The 17,653-nt window shown below is 41.6% G+C and overlaps 2 protein-coding genes across 21 annotated transcripts in view; one reads left to right on the top strand and one right to left on the bottom strand.

Moving 5' to 3' along the window:
* LOC147874482 (tubulin alpha-1 chain-like) overlaps nucleotides 1-17,653 on the top strand; it is an 86,227-nt gene that overhangs the window by 52,136 nt on the left and 16,438 nt on the right. The window lies entirely within an intron of this gene.
* LOC110840865 (uncharacterized) lies at nucleotides 7,185-12,638 on the bottom strand. Of its 2 annotated transcripts, XM_087345197.1 has the most exons (4): nucleotides 12,173-12,249; nucleotides 11,996-12,096; nucleotides 10,427-10,809; nucleotides 7,185-8,279 (listed from the first exon to the last, which is right to left on the bottom strand). In XM_087345197.1, exons 2-4 carry the CDS (start codon nucleotides 12,092-12,094, stop codon nucleotides 7,742-7,744), a joined length of 1,020 nt encoding a protein of 339 aa, XP_087201323.1. In that variant the 5' UTR covers nucleotides 12,095-12,096; nucleotides 12,173-12,249; the 3' UTR covers nucleotides 7,185-7,741. The 2 variants fall into 2 exon arrangements, with proteins under 2 accessions (XP_087201323.1, XP_087201322.1); XM_087345196.1 differs by having other exon boundaries at nucleotides 11,996-12,638.

Genomic DNA, 17,653 nt, shown 5'->3' with positions numbered 1-17,653 from the left:
GTCGTAAGGGTATAACCATTCTGTACCAACTGCATCAGTTATTTAACATCGTATAATAAGAGAACTTTATCTCGTTCGGTAAAATTGAAATGCCTTGACTTAAATCGTTTATTCGTTGACTGCATCAAGGCGTTCTACTTACTGCGAGGTAGACCCACTTTGAAATCCGTCAGTTAGATTAGGCGAGAGGCCGAAAATTGAAGCTAATTTTAAATTGATAATTTTATTTATTTTTCAGTTTGCAGCTCATACGTCCAGTTACTATCCCCTCCTCTGTGAAATTACGTGCTTTGACTTGATAATGTAAACTTCGTCCTGTATCGAGCAGATTCTTTTCGCGTATCGGACCATATTTCAACATCGCACTGTTAAGTCGGTCAGGGGGCGTACCGTGATGCTGTGGGACTGGGCGAACTTGTGCTCGCCCATCAATCATTACCAGCTGGAATATCCAGAAAACTACAGTTTGGAGATGTCATTCCTTCACTGAATCTAGGTCATGATGATGTGAATGACAGGGAGTGTTGAGCCTGACCTCATAGCTTTAAAACACTGTTTGAAAGTTGACACTTTTATGTTGCCTTTAGTTATTCATCCTGCCATCTGTGGATATAGGAAGTGTCAAATTGCGACAATCAAAATTGATTTTACGTTCATCCGTGTGAAACATGTTGCAGAGGAAGTTGAAACCAGCAAGATTTATCACCTACAGAAATTTATCTCATTCTGTTCTTTATCAGTCAAAACACTAAATGATCTGTTGATATTAGGGATATGCAAACGATAAAAGAAAACTGTTTTATGTACAAATATAAAAACAGAAACGTACGTACGTACATATTTGGTATTTGTGCAGTAGAAAATAAAGAGTCAGAGTATAAATTCTATGTAGTGTGCTTGTTTTATAGTTTGATTTTGAGAAATCATCACGTTGAGACAGAAGACAGCTACAGATCATACTTGGGAAAATCAAATATTTGCATATTCCTAATTTATTTTCCAAAATACCTGGTTTACGTATAGTGATTATTTTATTACAGTAACATCACTGTCACTGTAAGTCTTTTTGTACCACCATTGTGGATAATATTAAAATCGATCTTAAAAGACGTAGAATATCAGGGTGTGGACTATTCTTGTCTGGGCCACGTTGTGCTTCAGTGGGAGGAGCTGTTATGAACTGGGCAATTAATATGCAGTATCCATAAAAGTAGTTCAATTTATTGACCAGATTAATTAATATTAGATCGTAAGAAATGCTTGTTCTTACTGGAGTTTGTTAATTAGGCGCGTCGGTATTTTGTTATAAAGAGAGTTTGTAAGATCGTGATCAATCTTACGTCCGCAACTTTCAGTTCTTTAGTTGGGAGAATTAATAAACATGGCTTCAGAGCATCTGCTGCTGTATAGAAGCCAGCTGCCATTTTATCACCTGCTTTAATTTAATTTATTTTAATTATTTTAGTTCAGCGTATCTTAACTTCAAATGATCTTCCACTGTTTATAAACACATAAACTTACTTTAGCTCATAATAAGGGGTTTCTTCATAACTCACTATTTTCTACCGTCTACAAATGCCTTACCTTAACTTAACTTACCGTACCTTACCTTACCTTACCTTACCTTACAATAACCGCCACGGTGGTCTAGAAGTTAGAACGCTGGCCTTGTAATCCTGGGGTCTCGGGTTCAATTCGGCGGTGCCCGAATTTTTAACTTGTATTGGGCAAGGCTGTGGTCTAGGCAACACGGAGTTTTCCTCCGGGGGCTTCCCCGGTTTCTCCGTGGCATCAACAATTACTCCATTCACACACAGAAGAAGGCAATGGCAAACCACTTCTGGATCATCTACCAAGAACGTATATGAACAGGTCCCAATCCGAGAAAAGGGTGGAAGGATCCTGTTCATATGGACCTGTCGTCAGACAGAACACTAAATAAATAAAACAAATGCCAACACTATTTAGTGCTCGAAGCCCACAAGTTAATTCCTCTTCAAATAATGATTCAGTCAACGAGGTTATACTATTGTTTGATGTAAAAATATTTCTTTTAAAATTTCATACATTTCTGCTATTTCAATATATAAATTACTTAAATTTGTCATGTATTTAGAGGCATGTAGTGTGCTTTAATTTACTGCTAAAATACTTTCATAAATGTTTTATGTACTTGATATCAATTTGTATTAACGTGGACAATATTGTTGGATATGAATTCCTTATGATTGGTTTTATGTATTTTATGACGGAGTAAACGTGATATATTTTCAGTTAATATTAGATGCCCCTTTGAATTAGAATTACTGTGATGATAAAATTTAAAACATTATAGTTACGTCATTTTTAACTCGAAAACTTCCATTTTTCTGTAATTAATTAATTTAACATTTATAACTGAGTGATGGATGTTACCTTAATAAGGCAAATTATGCATAAAATGACAACTATTTCTTTTGAACGTTTGACTTTAGGTTTTGTTGTTACGTCACTGCAATTGTGTTTATAAAAATTGCAGTTTGTAAGTGATTTCGGCACACTTCATCTCTGCTTCAGTTCATGTTGAGGTCAACCATTTTTATGTTTAAAAGAATGGTAAAGACATTTCTTTTTCCTATATATATATGTCTTATGTTCATTTATTTTACCATTTTTGTTTGCATTTTTCATGTGCAAGTGTTTTGTAGCCACATCAGCATCAATTAGATATTCACCTTCTATAGGTTAAAGTCGCCTAAATGATGTTTGAACATTCAGTGCTAACTCAAAGAAGACAGCTCAGCCATTACAAGGGTTTAATTATGTTGAAGTAAATAAGCGCTCTTTACACTGCAGAACTCCGAATTATTGATTTTTAAAGCAGATTGTACGTTATGTAAGAGTGGGCCTGTTCCATTTTTTTGCTACCGAGTTGCGATACATGATGTAATGTTACAAAGTTAACCTAATTTGTGTGTGTTATATACTTCGTTACTGGGAGTGCCGTGAATCAAACACGTTTAACAGACCTCTATCTAACATAGGATGCGTCTTTTAAATGAGGTGACTGTTATGCAGAAATTATGTAGTGATAGTGCGTGTTAATTTGAATAATTAGTCCATTTTTGTGCGCCATCCATACTCCTTTTTGGGGTCAATATGGCGGGGCTTGTCCATGGACTATCTATCACTTTCACGTATAATACCTTTTTCCAACAAATCATGAATTTACTCTTTCGTAACATCTCTTTTAAAAAGTACGGTATCTTATATGGACGTTTCCGTATCGCCGCTGTATTTCGTGTTTCTATGGTATGAGTTACCACTTTAATACAATCGAAATCAGTGTCCCTCTTCAAAAAATTACGTGGGCGTACTACTGTATGACCGCATCTATCACTGCTCTCTCCCTCTCTCTTAAATGTTTCATTTCACTCCTTAGTAGTGGCGTCATCCTTGCTGTAACTCTGTTTCTTTGTTTTGAGATTTCTTCGCAATTTCCGTTTACGTTGACTTCGTTAATTAGAGATTCTGATATCTCACGTGCTTCTGAATTAGAAGGGGCCCTCGACTTGCATTTGTTACTTGCAACAATGTGTGCCCTGAATTTGCCTTCGTCTCAGTCACCATAGTAAATATGTTCTCTAGCCTGTTGTTGGAAACCCAAACGTACACTGACACCGCTCATTGGCTCAGGGGGACTTGTTTCGTCTGTGCGTACTTGGTTTTTCAAAGTGCGTCTAACTTAAGTTAGAACACGCGACAGAGAGACCTCGCGTCTGCAGATCTACTGGGTCTACACATTCTCAATATGGGAAAGGCCATGGGGCCCGATAATTTTCCTCTCTCTATGCATTTGCTTAGAGGCTGTGTGACCGTGATCTCCGAGGTATACACTGGGGTCGAACCCGACGACGACGCATTGATTGTAGAGCGAAACTCAGAGGCGTCCCTCAAATGCTCCACAAATCCTTCTGCTGAGTTAGATGTACCTACGAGGTCAAATCTTTGTCCGTCCAGCAGCAAAGTTTGGTCCTCGAAGCTAACGGTGGCTCCACGTTGCCTCAGAAAATCTCTTGCCCCCGAGTCAATAATTAATTTCTTTGAATTTCGTAGAATATTGGCTTCGAGCGCTGGGGCTGAAGCTGACTTCAAGGGGTTCATCTGATTTCTTCGGTTACAACCCGTACGTTTATTGACGACGACTCGCGTTTGTCCATCTTTCCTTTCCCGACTGTACCTCCTTTCGGTGCACTACATTTTGGGGGTTGCGCCTTTGGTACCAATTCTGTCTCTGCGAGAGCACCCTATTTTCATGTCGATTACGAGAATAGTAACCACGTGTGTCACGATCGTCTGCTCGTGGCTGCCTCCAGTCCCTTGCAAATTGACCGAAACTTCCAGTTAAAGCAACTACCAGCGTATGAGGGGTGGTGTAGGTGCGCAAGGAAATACCTGAAAGTTACTGGTGTGAAAACTGTGATTAGCGGACCTCTTGTTATATCCTGCTGTTCGATTGTTATTACGGGCCTGTTCTGTCTGTAGGTAACAAAAACATTATCCGACTTATTCTCCGCATTGACAGTTAAATAAGTCGTGTTCTCTATTAAGGGGATTTAAACTTTATCTGCATTGAAATGTAGGACGCAAACTAAAGACAATTGTCGATTTTCGAGGTCTATCTTGAACCGCTGTGATACGCGAGGAGGTCAGTGGTTTCTTTGCCAATGTGCGGACCCTATCTGCAGAACTTTGTGGATCCTCGTCTATGCTTCTTTTACTGTCAATATTTGTTGGTAGTGAAATTGAACGCCACGGTGATCTAGCCGTTAGAACGCAGGCCTTGTAATCCTGGGGTCTCGGGTTCGATTCCCGGCGGTGCCCGAATTTATAACTTGTGTTGGGCAAGGCCGTGGTCTAGGCAACACGGAGTTTTCCTCCGGGGGCTTCCCCGGTTTCTCCGTGGCATCCCAACAATTACTCCATTCACACACAGAAGAAGGCAATGGCAAACCACTTCTGGATTATCTGCCAAGAACGTATATGAACAGGTCCGAGTCCGAGAAAAGGATGAAAGGATCCTGTTCATATGGACCTGTCGTCAGACAGAACACTAAATAATATAATATTAAAATAATAATGAAACTGATCTGGCATTATGTCTTGAAATCTTTGTTTGGAAATTTCAATAAAACTTTCCCACGTTGTATTTTCCAGATGAAAATATGTACTTCCTGTGTAAAATGTCTTGGCTGCGGCTGAGAGTTTCAACTTTGCTGCATATATTTTGTCATCCTCCGCCCATGCACCCATTTTTCCTGCTCCGTTTTCCGCGTCAATAACTTCGTAAACAGTATGTGATTTATTCGAACCACTAAATTCGGGAATGAAGGAACCCACAGATAAATCCTCCATCGTTTGTAAGATTTGAGGTTTCTTTTCTTGAGCCGAATTAGCTGCGAGGTGAGCTATTTGCCGTTGCAAAGCATGTAGCTCCTTCATCTCCATGTTTTTAGATATTAGCTAGGTCTATTTTAATAATATTGTCACTGAACTGCGATCGACCACTGGGATGGGTGGAGTTGACGGATAAGCCTAAGATTTTAGTGCTAAATAATGCGAGAAACTCAACTGCTCAAAACAGAAAAATGCCTGAACAAAATCACGAAGGGTGGGCTTGGAAAGTATACCTCTGCCACCAAGTGCAACGATCCCGGGTGGAGTTTGCTTACAATTTGTCGGGGTAGCGAAGGCTTCCCCGATCGCTGCACAGTATCGCTTCCCTGAGCCCAAGCGCTTCTGAGATTCGCGCTTAGTCCAGGAAATTGCGAACGACGAATGCAAACACACTTTTATTCTCTTAAGAACTGGACCTTATAATCTACAATAAGAAAAACTGCGATATAACCACCAGAGATGATACTGGTGCAGAGAATTCTCTGTTCTAAAACTTTTCTGTTATTCTAAGTTTAGAATAGTTGAGAGAGAATTCTCACCAACAGCGGATCTAAAGTGCGCCCTACCGAAGACCGAGACAGGATTAAAATAATCCCAGATGCCGGGAGGTGGTACGACCCTAGGATTGTTTCAGGGGTTAACCCAAAATAGAAAATAAATGCACTCTCAAATTTACCAGAATGTATTTAAAAATATATATATCTCTTATGTACTATAAGAATTCTGATTCCCCGTCCCCGTCAAACAAATTGTAGCCAACCAATTTGTCTTCAAAAATGACGTCATCAAACAATCATTTGCTTACTCGGCATTGTATACAGATGACGTTTCCTAGGTAACCATTGTTGTCGATATGTTGATATTGATCTTACACTTTTTTGCCGAATGACCCTGAGCTCCGAAAGAGGTGCTCTGCTCTAGTAAATTTGAAAAAGGACATTCAGACACAAACAATCAAACCTCCCAAGTCTCAGGCTCCGGCCAGGGTCACGTAAAGCAAACGCAAAAATCAGACCGATCTGTCTTCAAGGTCTCTCCTTGATCGGACACACACAGACTGACCACCCCTCTGCCTCATCAAGGCCTCGAAGCCAGCGGCTCCAAAGAACGTTGAGAGCGGGAGATAGTCACTCCAAGCCATGAGGAATGGCTCAAAAATTGTACACATTAACTATTTTCGATTTGCCTACTCAATGCAGTAAGTCCCGTCTTGGTTTTCCTTCAAAGAAACTCAGATATTCCCTGGGCCTACCAAAAATGACTCGGCGTTGCGGCTGCCATGACGTCGATTGAGGTGACCTGCATCCACTCAGTTTGGATGTCAACGATCAACTGCCTGTCCTCTAACTTTTGTCGCATTACGATTTTAATTGCAGCATTGGGTATTAGCTAGCTTTCTAAAGGGAAAAACGCCACGTACTCCAAGCACACATGTGTCAGAAATGACACTACATTATTAGGTATTCGAGCCAGGATACCAACTCCATTCTTAATGGAAACAAAGCACCGGGTGATACATAACAACTACCTAATATTCAAGCGCATCTCGCTGCATCTAATACAGGCATACTCTGCACAAAAATAAGTCGAAACTCTGCAACATGGCTGACACATTTCAAAAGACACGCTTCTCCACTGCATGCACTTACAATGGGAATTTAAGCCTGTTGGTGGAATGCATTCAAACTGACACAAGGAAATGCAATGTAAATCTTTGTGTACATGTTTTGTGTTTATTTCCTCTCTACTTAAATTCTATTTACATACATAAATTTGTAGCATAGTGAACTAAACAAATAAATCAGTACTGAGATACACTTAATCAAAGAAACTGTATTAATCTTGTATTATTTGAGGTTTTCACAGCGGTGAGTCTGAGTCTATTGCGCCGTGCAGTCTGGTAGATTTCCACCGACTTTTCAGAGGTACATGCTGCCTCCATTACCTCGGCAATGAATGTACACCCCGAGACCCACTCACGCCCTCCTATTGGTTCCCACCCACGCCTGATTTTCTCTCATTGGCTATGATCAGGCTACTCCGGTTACTCTCCGTTCCCTATAAACCTGGCCGTTTCTGATGGATGGGCACATTTATCGCCCTGATGACGGAGGCAGCATGGACCTCTGAAAAGTCGGTGGAAATCTGGCAGACTACACGGCGCAATAACTCAGAAGACAGCCATCTTCTGTATTAATAACTTTTGCTAGAGCTTATAATATGTTGAAACGTAGAAGTTAGGCAGATTGGAAGAAATGCAGAGCAATTTATAGAAATTGTCTAAAAAGGAATTTAGTTCCGTGATTCACCTAAAGCGGATCTGGCGATAACCGTTAACTCCTACATTGGGCGTCGAAATGTATGCTAGAGAGTTATCAGAAAATCTTATTGGTGCCAGTCTTAAGGGTGAGTGAAGTTCCATGTCAATATCCAGGTCCATGTTAGAAGATTCTGGAACATTAACTACGCCGTCAGAAGAATCAGTTTCGTTATGTGAAGTAAAGAAATCCAGATTAAAATAATCGAAGAGCTGAACAGTTGGAGGTCTTCCTTCGTGCAAATTAAGGTCATAAGCAGACCGATCCATGGTTCCATAAAAAAATAAAAAGCCATTATTCTGGTGAAACGCGTTGTAAAGAGGAGGTACAATGTATTTTAATGCTAACATATAGGGTCCTTTCCGAAGTAGCAGTTCTTTTTCGTGGTGAATCTTCTCGAGGAAGAAATGGTTCCTACCATCGATTAGTTGGCGCATGCGCAGGTATATCGGCCACGGCTCTTCGCTCCTCTGATTAGGTTGAGCATGAGATGAAGGCAGGCGATTGAACCACGTGTAAGGCGTCCTGTAAGAAACATAAACACAGATTAAACTATTGTGCTGTGATCAGTGCAGGGAATTGAACTGGGTTGAAAATTCCAGCGACCTTCGGCTACGTCACACGAAGAGGTCAAGGGGACGAAGGCGCCATGTGCTCTGTTACTTTCCCTCCGACTCCCCTACCCAGAATTCTGGATTCCAGCGAAATTTCTTTGTCTGTTTGTAACTACAACAAAGCTCGGAGATATTTTGCGACAATCAAGCTCAGGCCATGCATGAGTCAGAGGTTCGTGGTTTAACTTCAGCTCAAAGAATTTTCAAAAATGTTGTGATTGTATGTGACCACACTCTGTCATCGGGAGGCTCCCACCTCGCAGAATCTGCACCCCTGAGGCCAGTGGGTTATCGTACTCAGACAATCTCCGTATGATACTCAAGATTACAGAACCTCATGACCTGATAAGATGAGCCGGGATAGCTCAGTCAGTATAGTGACTAACTACGGGCTGGACGACCGGAGTTCGGTCCCCGACGGGGACAGGACTTTTCCTCTAGCCTCTGCTTCCAGGCCTGCTCTGGGGCCCACCCAGCCTCCTCTACAATGGGTACCGGGGTCCTTTCCCAGGAGTAAAGCCAGCTGGGGCGTGATGCTATACAATCACCCCATCTAGTGCCGAGGTCAAGAAAGGGAGGAGCTATACCTCCTCTCACCCCCAAGCGCCTATATGGCGTATGGCGGGACAAACTTTACATTACTTTACTTTACATAACCTGGTAAGGCGTTGCAAAATATCCGAAGAGCGCACATAAAAGTGCAAGAACAACCAATTTCACTCGAACAGATTCTTAATATGCCAAATGTTCTAAAGTCCTTTCGGGGATTCAGATTTACAAAATGAAGTACCAGTTAAAGACTTTCGAAATTTTCGTCCAGTAGGGGGCTCTTAAATTCGGGGGGTGGACAAGACAGCGGCCCATTTTGACAACCGTTTCCCTCACTCGGTTCCCGACACGGACACAAACGTCGCTTTCCTTTTTTTCGGAACATCACGTACGACATACAGACGTACGTAAATGAACGCGCGGCCAATAACTTATCCTGTTTTCACGTTGAAGTGCTATGCTCTATGCCCCTCAGCAATCGGCTGGCATTCTTCGAACAAAGAAACAAAAGCAATAAAACAGTGGAGAGTCGTTCATGGAGTCTCACGTGAAATTCAGCGAGGAAAACCTCGATCAAGGTAACCGTCTCCGGTTTCAGATTTGATATTTCTTCTTGCTTACGCAAATTCACTCTCGGCAACGAGCAAGGGGATTCAAAAGAAACAGCAAAATTGCTCGACTCAGGGAATTGAACAGACGATGACTCTCGGCTGGAATAAACGTAGGTTTTAGTAATTGCGTTTACGTAATTTCCGGATTACGTCTGACTGAACAAGTCGCTGTAACTGACGGCATCAGTTTCGGGTTGAACAATAATTTATAGCACGGCGAGAAAGAAGCATTTTTACTGTAAAGCACTTAAGACTTCCTTCTGTGTTTTCCTTCAACTTTGAGCACATAAAGTTGTACCAAGCATCAAAAATATCGTAAGAAATCTTCAGACATGTTTAGGGACTCCAGCTTTATAGCAGAGCATTCTACAAGCAACTGTGAGTAGCTTCAATATTCTGACTTCGCCATTGGACCTGACGCTTAAACGAGGCCTCCTCAAAAGTGTTTTGCAAAATCATTCCAAACTGAAAGCGTACGAATACAATCTCACAGCCACAGTGCGTTGGACCTATTTTGTGAGCGCTGTCAGAGGAACACACCACTAGTGCGTTCTCTGGAGACCGACAAACGAACTGAACTCCCTGGTAGGAGAACCCGCAGGTCCAACGCCAAAACCAAAGTCCGAAACCGTCCACGATCCTGCGCCAACTTCGTCCATTTGCCATCCTCACACCCCACCTTCCTTCGATCCATCTTGATATTATCTTCCCATCGTCTTCCTGGTCTGCCCAGTGGACTTCTTCCAGAATGATTCCCTGCAAAAATTCCGTTTGCAAACCTTGCCCCCTGGAGTTCGACAGTGTTGTTAATTCGCAGTAGAAACTGAAGATGGCGAGTTCTTTATTGATAAAAGTATTTCCGTGTCACGGGGCCCCAAGTTAATGTGCACTTCCTTACCTAAAATGAGCCTCGATGTGGCATTCCGTTCCATTGACTGTCACCGCCTCTTCATGTGGGGTCATTAAGAAATACAACTTCTTCAAGCGATGGCAAAGGTCATTAAGCTTTGCATCAGAGATTGAATAATTGCGAATAAAATTATAAGTTCTTATCTCGAAGTGGTCCATGAATATCGAGGAGCGAGCAAACAGTTTGACGATTTCGTTTAACTTATTTGGATTAAGCATGAAGAACCCCAAGAGTGTTGGCGAATGGTGGGCCCATCGCAGGAACCTGAGGAACTCGTCCAGCAAACTGCCGGCGTAGAAGCACGCCGGATGTCCAGAGCCGGAATAGGGGCTGTGAATGTGTCTCCAGGTGACGTATCTCAACAGGCGGTACTGCAAACAAACAGGGCAACTGTCAGACGGCCAGCTGACCACATGGGCTGTCAACATAACTAACGATGTCCTTCAGTTCACACGTATGAATTTCTGATACCGCTATTCAAGTTATGAGCAGCTGAATACAAACCCTGCAGTTGGTATGTCGTCGTTTAAATCATTAACGAATGAACAGTCGTTGTTGCTTTGGGTGGTTTTGCTGTTCATGCTATTTGTAGCCGACACTACTTTACAAGAAATAGAAAGGAGAACGGAGACCGGTGGAGGGGTTTGGGGAATTCGGTGATGAACCATCGGGTTACTTAAGCCATCTTTGCAGTTAGAACTGGATTCCACATATTTTAAGCAGACGATCTGGAAACACGGAGGATGCATATGAGAAATATTTCTTCCGTTTCATCAGTGATTTGGTTTCGCTGTTTCTAAGTAACTAAATAACAAGATGCTTTACGGGACATGAAGTTTCATCACCGAACTAACCAAAGGCCTCCACCGGTCCCTGTCCTGGGCCAACAAAATTTTGTCGCCTTCAAATCCTATCTCCCATAGATCCCGCCTGAGATTATCCTCCCATCTACATCTAGGTCTCCCCAGTGGTATCTTCACCTCAGGCTTCCCAACCAATACCCGGTGCACACATTTTTCCCATCCATGCGCGCTATATGCCCTGCCCTTCTCATTCTTCTAGAATTTATCACCTTGATAATACTGGGGGAGGAGTACAGATTTTTAAGCTCATCATTATGCAGTTTTCTCCATGCCCCATCGTCTTCTCTCCTAGGCCCAAATATCCTCCTCAAACATATTAATTTTATTTTTTCACTGTTCCGTAAAGACTCTTACATAGTAACAGTATCAGAACTGAAATCTGATTGTCGACCAGTGTCCTGGTCGCTGACAATTTACTCTGTTCGATTAAACGCTCAACGTCGCTTTTTGTCGTAAACCACGTGCACTCTTATCTTCGTGTTGTTGTGACGAAGAGTCCTTGGCCTACAGCAGTTTTCAGGAACGCGTCTGATTCTGCCCTGTCTCAGTCCGCGTCAAACAATAGGAGTTAAGCACTTGTTTTAGAAGCAGAAATGTTAAAACCCTCGTCAACACTATTAAGGTTTTGTTCGTGACACAGCTCGCTTCAATTTCCTGTGAGTTGTTACAAAGTTTCGGTCTTCCGCTCTCTTACCCTATCCTTCATAAGCATCAGCGCAATGCAATGTTGATCCATCAGCAGTTGTTGTTCAGTTGGTCGAACTTGTCCTATACGAGGCACGACATCCACCATAGCTGAAGTGAAAGGAAAAGTCGTTACCAGCAGTTCTCCCAAAGTTCGACCTTCTTCAAAACGAGACACGGCACCCACCATAGCTCGATCAATCTTGGAACCCAAGGTCGAAAACCCGCAATTGAGAACTAAGGTGGCGACGTCACGGAATCGTCTGCACACGGGCCTCACTCTTCTAGCCAAGAAATCGTAAGAACAAAGTTCGAAAATGCGAGCCAGCAACTTTGGCGGCAAGTCCGTGATGTGCAGTTGCCTTTGCTGTCGACTGCAGGCTCCAACTTTATCAGGCCCTTCGTTGCTACGTTTAAGTTTTGACTTGGTACAGCGAATAAACTCGTTCATCCCGACGAAGATTTTATGACCAAAATATTCCTGGTGGTTAAATTATTTATCTGAGTAAAATATTTACGGTCTACGATTGAAAGCCACACAAGACGTCAACAGGAAGTTACTAAGAGGCAGTCGACAATGAGACAGAGAGACAACGTAATACAACAATGCACTGACGTCATATCTCGCAGTTTACACTTCCAACAATCAGTTTGCTCACCAAGTTATGTATTGCCGTAGGGGAATAACGATCCTGTACCAACTGAATCAGTTATTTAACGTCGTATAATAAGAGAACACTATCTCGTGCGTTAAAATTGAAAGGCTTCGACTTAAATCGTTCCTTCGTTGACTGTTTCAAGGCGGGCTACGTACTGCGAGGTAGACCCACTATGAAACCCGTCGTTTAGAGTAGGCGATAGGTTTAAATCGGCCACACCCAGAAGCATTGCCGAATTTAAAATCCAGCGGTCTGTGTGTCAGCACCCATTTCAAAACGCATATATGCAGAAAGTGATTAAAGTTTCCTACGAACGATGTTTTGGAATCTGGAGCAAGGTTTTCCTGTCTGAGTCCTAACTAGAGCTTCAAATCGTTTTGCATGCGTAGATGCAAATGTAGGGCTTTCATTTGTATTTTGAAGCAATGGCTTTTTAAACATTGAATCTGTGTCCGAACATATCAACTGCATGGCTTTTATAAGCGATGTGAACAGATGGGTTTTAGTTTGACTTCCTGAAAAACGCGAATCTCTTATCTATTTCTCCCCAATTCGTTTCTGTTTCAGGGGTATACAATAGCCGTTTATCGCACCGATGCATTTTCACTGATTAACACGCGAGTGCTAACAGAACATTCCAGAAATCCGAAAGAAACCAATGCCAAGACGTTAATTCTTGAAAGGGACTTTGATTTGTGTTGTTTCGTAATTCAAGGGTCTCTGTCACATGTAGTTTACCTGTTATGGGAATTGTGCATCAGAGGATTTAATTTGCAAGAATAAAAGTATTTTATCTTCTTATTTTTTTATGTAAATACGTCTGTATTTTAGGGTCAGTGTCATTCGGCAAAAAGTGGAACGAAAAATTGGAACGAAAAAGTGGATTGTTATGTTACCTTGGAAACGTCAATTGTTTACTCGGCATTATTGTTACCTAGGAAACTTCATCTGTTTATCAACAAATCGACAATAATGGTTACCTAGGAAACGTTACATTTCTCGGCAATTTTGTTACCTAGGAAACGTCATCTGTTTACTCGGCATTGTTGTTACCTATAAAACATTTCATTACATTACCTTCCATTACATTACATTAGCTTACATTACCATACCTTACATTACCTTACCTTACCTTACCTTACCTTACCTTACCTTACCTTACATTACTTTACATTACATTCAGCTACCACAGACCCATCTTCAGCATAAATAATTCAAGTTAATTAAGCAATGTCTTAAACAAATTTATCTCAATTGTAAAGCATGTATAAAGGAAATATTTAGAATAAAGCCAATATATAAACTTCCTTTCCGTATGGACGTATTTACGTCAAATTTTCCGGAACTGTGGTTCCAATGTCAACTTTTTATTTATATAAAAGATTTACTACGTCAACCCTGAGGTGATCCTTGTTCCCCCACTGACACTAGTTCGGGATATAACTATCTCTTGCCGAAGGAGCAATGGAGGAGGACACTTAAAGAGACTAGTTATAGCATATATTAAGGTAATTTGGAACAGGCTTATAAGATTTCCTCATATATTTGTATAGAAGACTCTGCCATCTTCACAGTACTGATAAAATGTTAAATCATACAGTGAAAGTAATGGAAATATTTTAACAGTAATTATTCACTGAGTGCTCTTAAGTTAGGTCTACCTATTAACAAGAGTTTGTAGATTTAATTTCTATAGGATATGTCCGCGGAGTTTCTTCACAGAAAAGAATAAGTTTTTCTGTACGCAAAACAGACAGACAACCGCCCAAAATCTCGTTTCGCGCGCCGCGAAAATGTTGAGGCACTGTTGTATGATCACAAAACTGTGTGACAGTGAAGACGCATTACAGAGGCCGACGACGTCGGAACTGCTCTCGGGGATCGACGTAGAGACTTTGCTTCTGCTGTTCTCCATGATGATAATGGTGGCTATCCTTTCAGAGACCGGCATATTCGACTATATGGCTGTCTACGCTTGTAGGGCAAGAACAATGTGTAAGATGGCTGTATTCTGGGTTCTAGCAAAGTCTAACTTTGTAGAAGTTTATTAAAGTTTTGGAGGTCCTTCGTGCCTCAATCGCCCTGATGATGGAGGCAGTAAGGACCTATGAAACGATGCTCAACTTCTACTAGACTAGACGGCGCTACAAACCAGAAGACAGCCATCTTCGGACTCAGATCCTACTTGGAATCTTACTTCATCGATTTATTTTGCACGCCGTTGCATAAACGATGTCGTAAGGATCGAGAAAATTCACTTCAGTGTTTTCGCGAAGTGAACTGACGCTGATATGGCCGCGGCCATATTAGATGCGGATTCAAGTGACTGATGCTTGAATGAATTCGTACAGATTTTGTCGTAAGAGATCATACAACCCGAGTATTCACAATGAATACGACTGCGTGCATTTCGTATTTATGAGTGTGACTTCTGCCTTCTGGAAAAGAGTGTTATTAAGTCTTTGCTTCTCCTTCTGGATTTCTAAATTTTTCGTGGAGAAAGGATCTATTATTGAACACAGGCACGTATAACCGGGTCTCCTAAAATAATCCATTTTTTTAAATATTTCCAAATTAAGTATGGGACTTGGATAATAATTGGGATTAAATTAATGGACTTTTACAAAATAAAACAATATTTTTGTTATGCATAACAATTTTTAATGTCATATTTGTCATCACTATTTTCAGTGTTTGCTCGTTTGGTGCCAAAGGCGCGTTCTGTACTGAATTAAAATATCGCAATCCATATTTCGTAGAGACTGCCAACAAATTTGATAAGAAACGAATTCATTTGAAACATTTTTTGGTCCTACGAATTCTTGCGGTGTCGTCCGAATTTTCCTCTGGCAGTCTGACCAACCTCATTATGTTTCATGTTGGCACGACTAGTAGTCACAGAAACTCATAAGAACAGGAAGGAAAATAAAAAAAATGTTACAGAAAATTTCATAATGTCGACGTTTTCATTACAAGATACTTTGGTAACAAACAAGGCGGATTATATGGATGTAGAACATAGCACGCATGAGATAAGGAAACGTTAAAGAATAGAACACCTTTAAAGACCAAGATATAAATTGGAGGATAATATTAAAATGTAAGTAAAGAATTTTGATGTGAGGACGCGGACCGAACTTTTATGACTTAGGTCACGGTCCAATAATGGGCTGTGATAATCTGTGGAACCTCAAAAGTTGAAGATTTTTTGAGGAAATGAGCGATATTATTTCATTCAGTTTGAGGTAGAAGATTTTAGAATACGTTATTGCTGAATGTAATCAGATACGAAATGCAGTAAAGCAAGCAAAATGATTATGAAGCTCTGTGGTGTAATTTTCAGATAACAAACAGAAAGGTGTGTCCTCTGGTGAATACACTACGCTTGATCACGACTTTCTTGTCAGAATGCCAATGAACATCAAATTACGAAAAATTAAAAGAAATATCTGCTTCCTCGTCACTGCAGGACAAATAACACACTTTTAATGTGGTTGCCACTGACATATTCTGGTCGCTATTAATTTACAAGTATTGTGATTACTTTATACAGAATTGCAATACTTTTCAATCAGAAACAAAATATCCGCTCATAACAGTGTCTTCTTTTCGCAGTTGAGTAGTCTCACATTATCTTATTCCCGATAGTTGATTTGTATCAAATTAAAACCAGTAAAAAAGTAAAGTTTGTCCCACTATACGCCATGTAGGCGTTTGGGGTGAGAGGAGGTATAGCTCCTCTCTTCCTTGACCTCGGCACTAGATGGGGGTGAGTGGTCAGCATCACGCCCCGGCCGGCTTTACCCCCGGGAAAGGACCCCGGTACCCATTGTAGAGGAGGCTGGGTGGGCCCCAGAGCCGGTCTGGACGCAGAGGCTAGAGGAAAAATCCTCTGCCCCCGTCGGGGATCGAACCCCGGTCGTCCAGCCCGTAGCTAGTCACTATACTGACTGAGCTATCCCGGCTCATAATTAAAACCAGTACATAGTAAAAATATGACCAGAGCCGCGAAGAATAAGTAAATTTGTGTCTGTTCTTGGAATAGGTTGTGAGAGGTAATGGAACTGATGACCACAGGTATCTACTGAAATATTGGCGGCGGCATCACCCCTGTTGGGGATCCTCCCAACATCATCATCGCCCCCAACCAGGACGTGATTGACTCTGTAAATGAAGAAACTCTTGGATTCCGGGCTCAATTGAGCAGGGGCCTACTTTTTTAACCACACTCTCAGCCACTTCACGATACTTCACAGAAACTTGTTTATTTGAAACAAATTGTAAGGGAAAGTAACCAAATTTCGCCCACTGTTCCAAATGTACAACAGATGCCAGAGGCTATTGCACGCTGGTGTTAGCAACTTTGTCACAAGCATGTCGGAGGTACGCGCTGCCATGTTGGAAAGTCGTTTAGATTCTAATTCCGCCTATAGGCAAAGGATGCCAAGCGTGTGGCATACAGCTTGGCTTGCTGTATGGAATGCTGTAAGGCATCTCTTCTCAAGAGAGAAAATGTCTCAAGCTGTGTGTCAAGAGACCCCTAACTTGTCATTCAGGAAACCGCTGCAAGAATTCGTGGCTTCACCAAAGAGAATGCCGATCAGTTCTTTTCCATTTTAGTGCAACTCAAAAGTACGAAAGGTAAAAGGCAAGTTGCAAGTCTCTCATCAGTTGAGAGGGGAGCTCTGGTAACGGTTGTCACATGCGTGAGTGCATCCGTTCCTGGTCTTCCCCAGGAAGAATATGAAATCAAGAGTTGCTGGATGGCGCACCTGCTGGCACGACTGGCACTTGTCACACCTCCGGCTGGAACCAGGCAGAGTCAGAAATTCAAATGTGCTTAAATACTCACGCACTATGAAGTTGCAGCACTGTTCGCAAAAGCTTGTGCGCCTTCCGCCCCAATAGAAGTCGCAGTGAAAGGATTTCGAAAGACTGGATTTTTCCTTTCCAAGCCAGTATCTTCAGAGACCGTGATTTTCCAACGAAGATTACGGATGTTGTTTCTA

This window comes from Zootermopsis nevadensis, unplaced genomic scaffold (genome assembly GCF_977971745.1).
Source record: "Zootermopsis nevadensis isolate Lab colony 2312 unplaced genomic scaffold, Znev_1.0 Znev_ptg000008l, whole genome shotgun sequence".
NCBI classification, from domain to species: domain Eukaryota; kingdom Metazoa; phylum Arthropoda; class Insecta; order Blattodea; family Termopsidae; genus Zootermopsis; species Zootermopsis nevadensis.
This window is presented reverse-complemented; position numbering and strand designations above follow the sequence as displayed.

Excerpts from the sequence above, each read along its gene's own strand:
- LOC110840865 (XM_087345196.1), bottom strand. The coding sequence starts at position 12,436 with ATGAACGAGTTTATTCGCTGTACCAAGTCAAAACTTAAACGTAGCAAC. Across the intron at positions 10,810-11,995 it reads TGATGCTTATGAAGGATAGG|TACCGCCTGTTGAGATACGT; the intron begins GTAAGAGAGCGG and ends GTTTGTTTGCAG. Across the intron at positions 8,280-10,426 it reads CACATCGAGGCTCATTTTAG|GACGCCTTACACGTGGTTCA; the intron begins GTAAGGAAGTGC and ends TGTTTCTTACAG.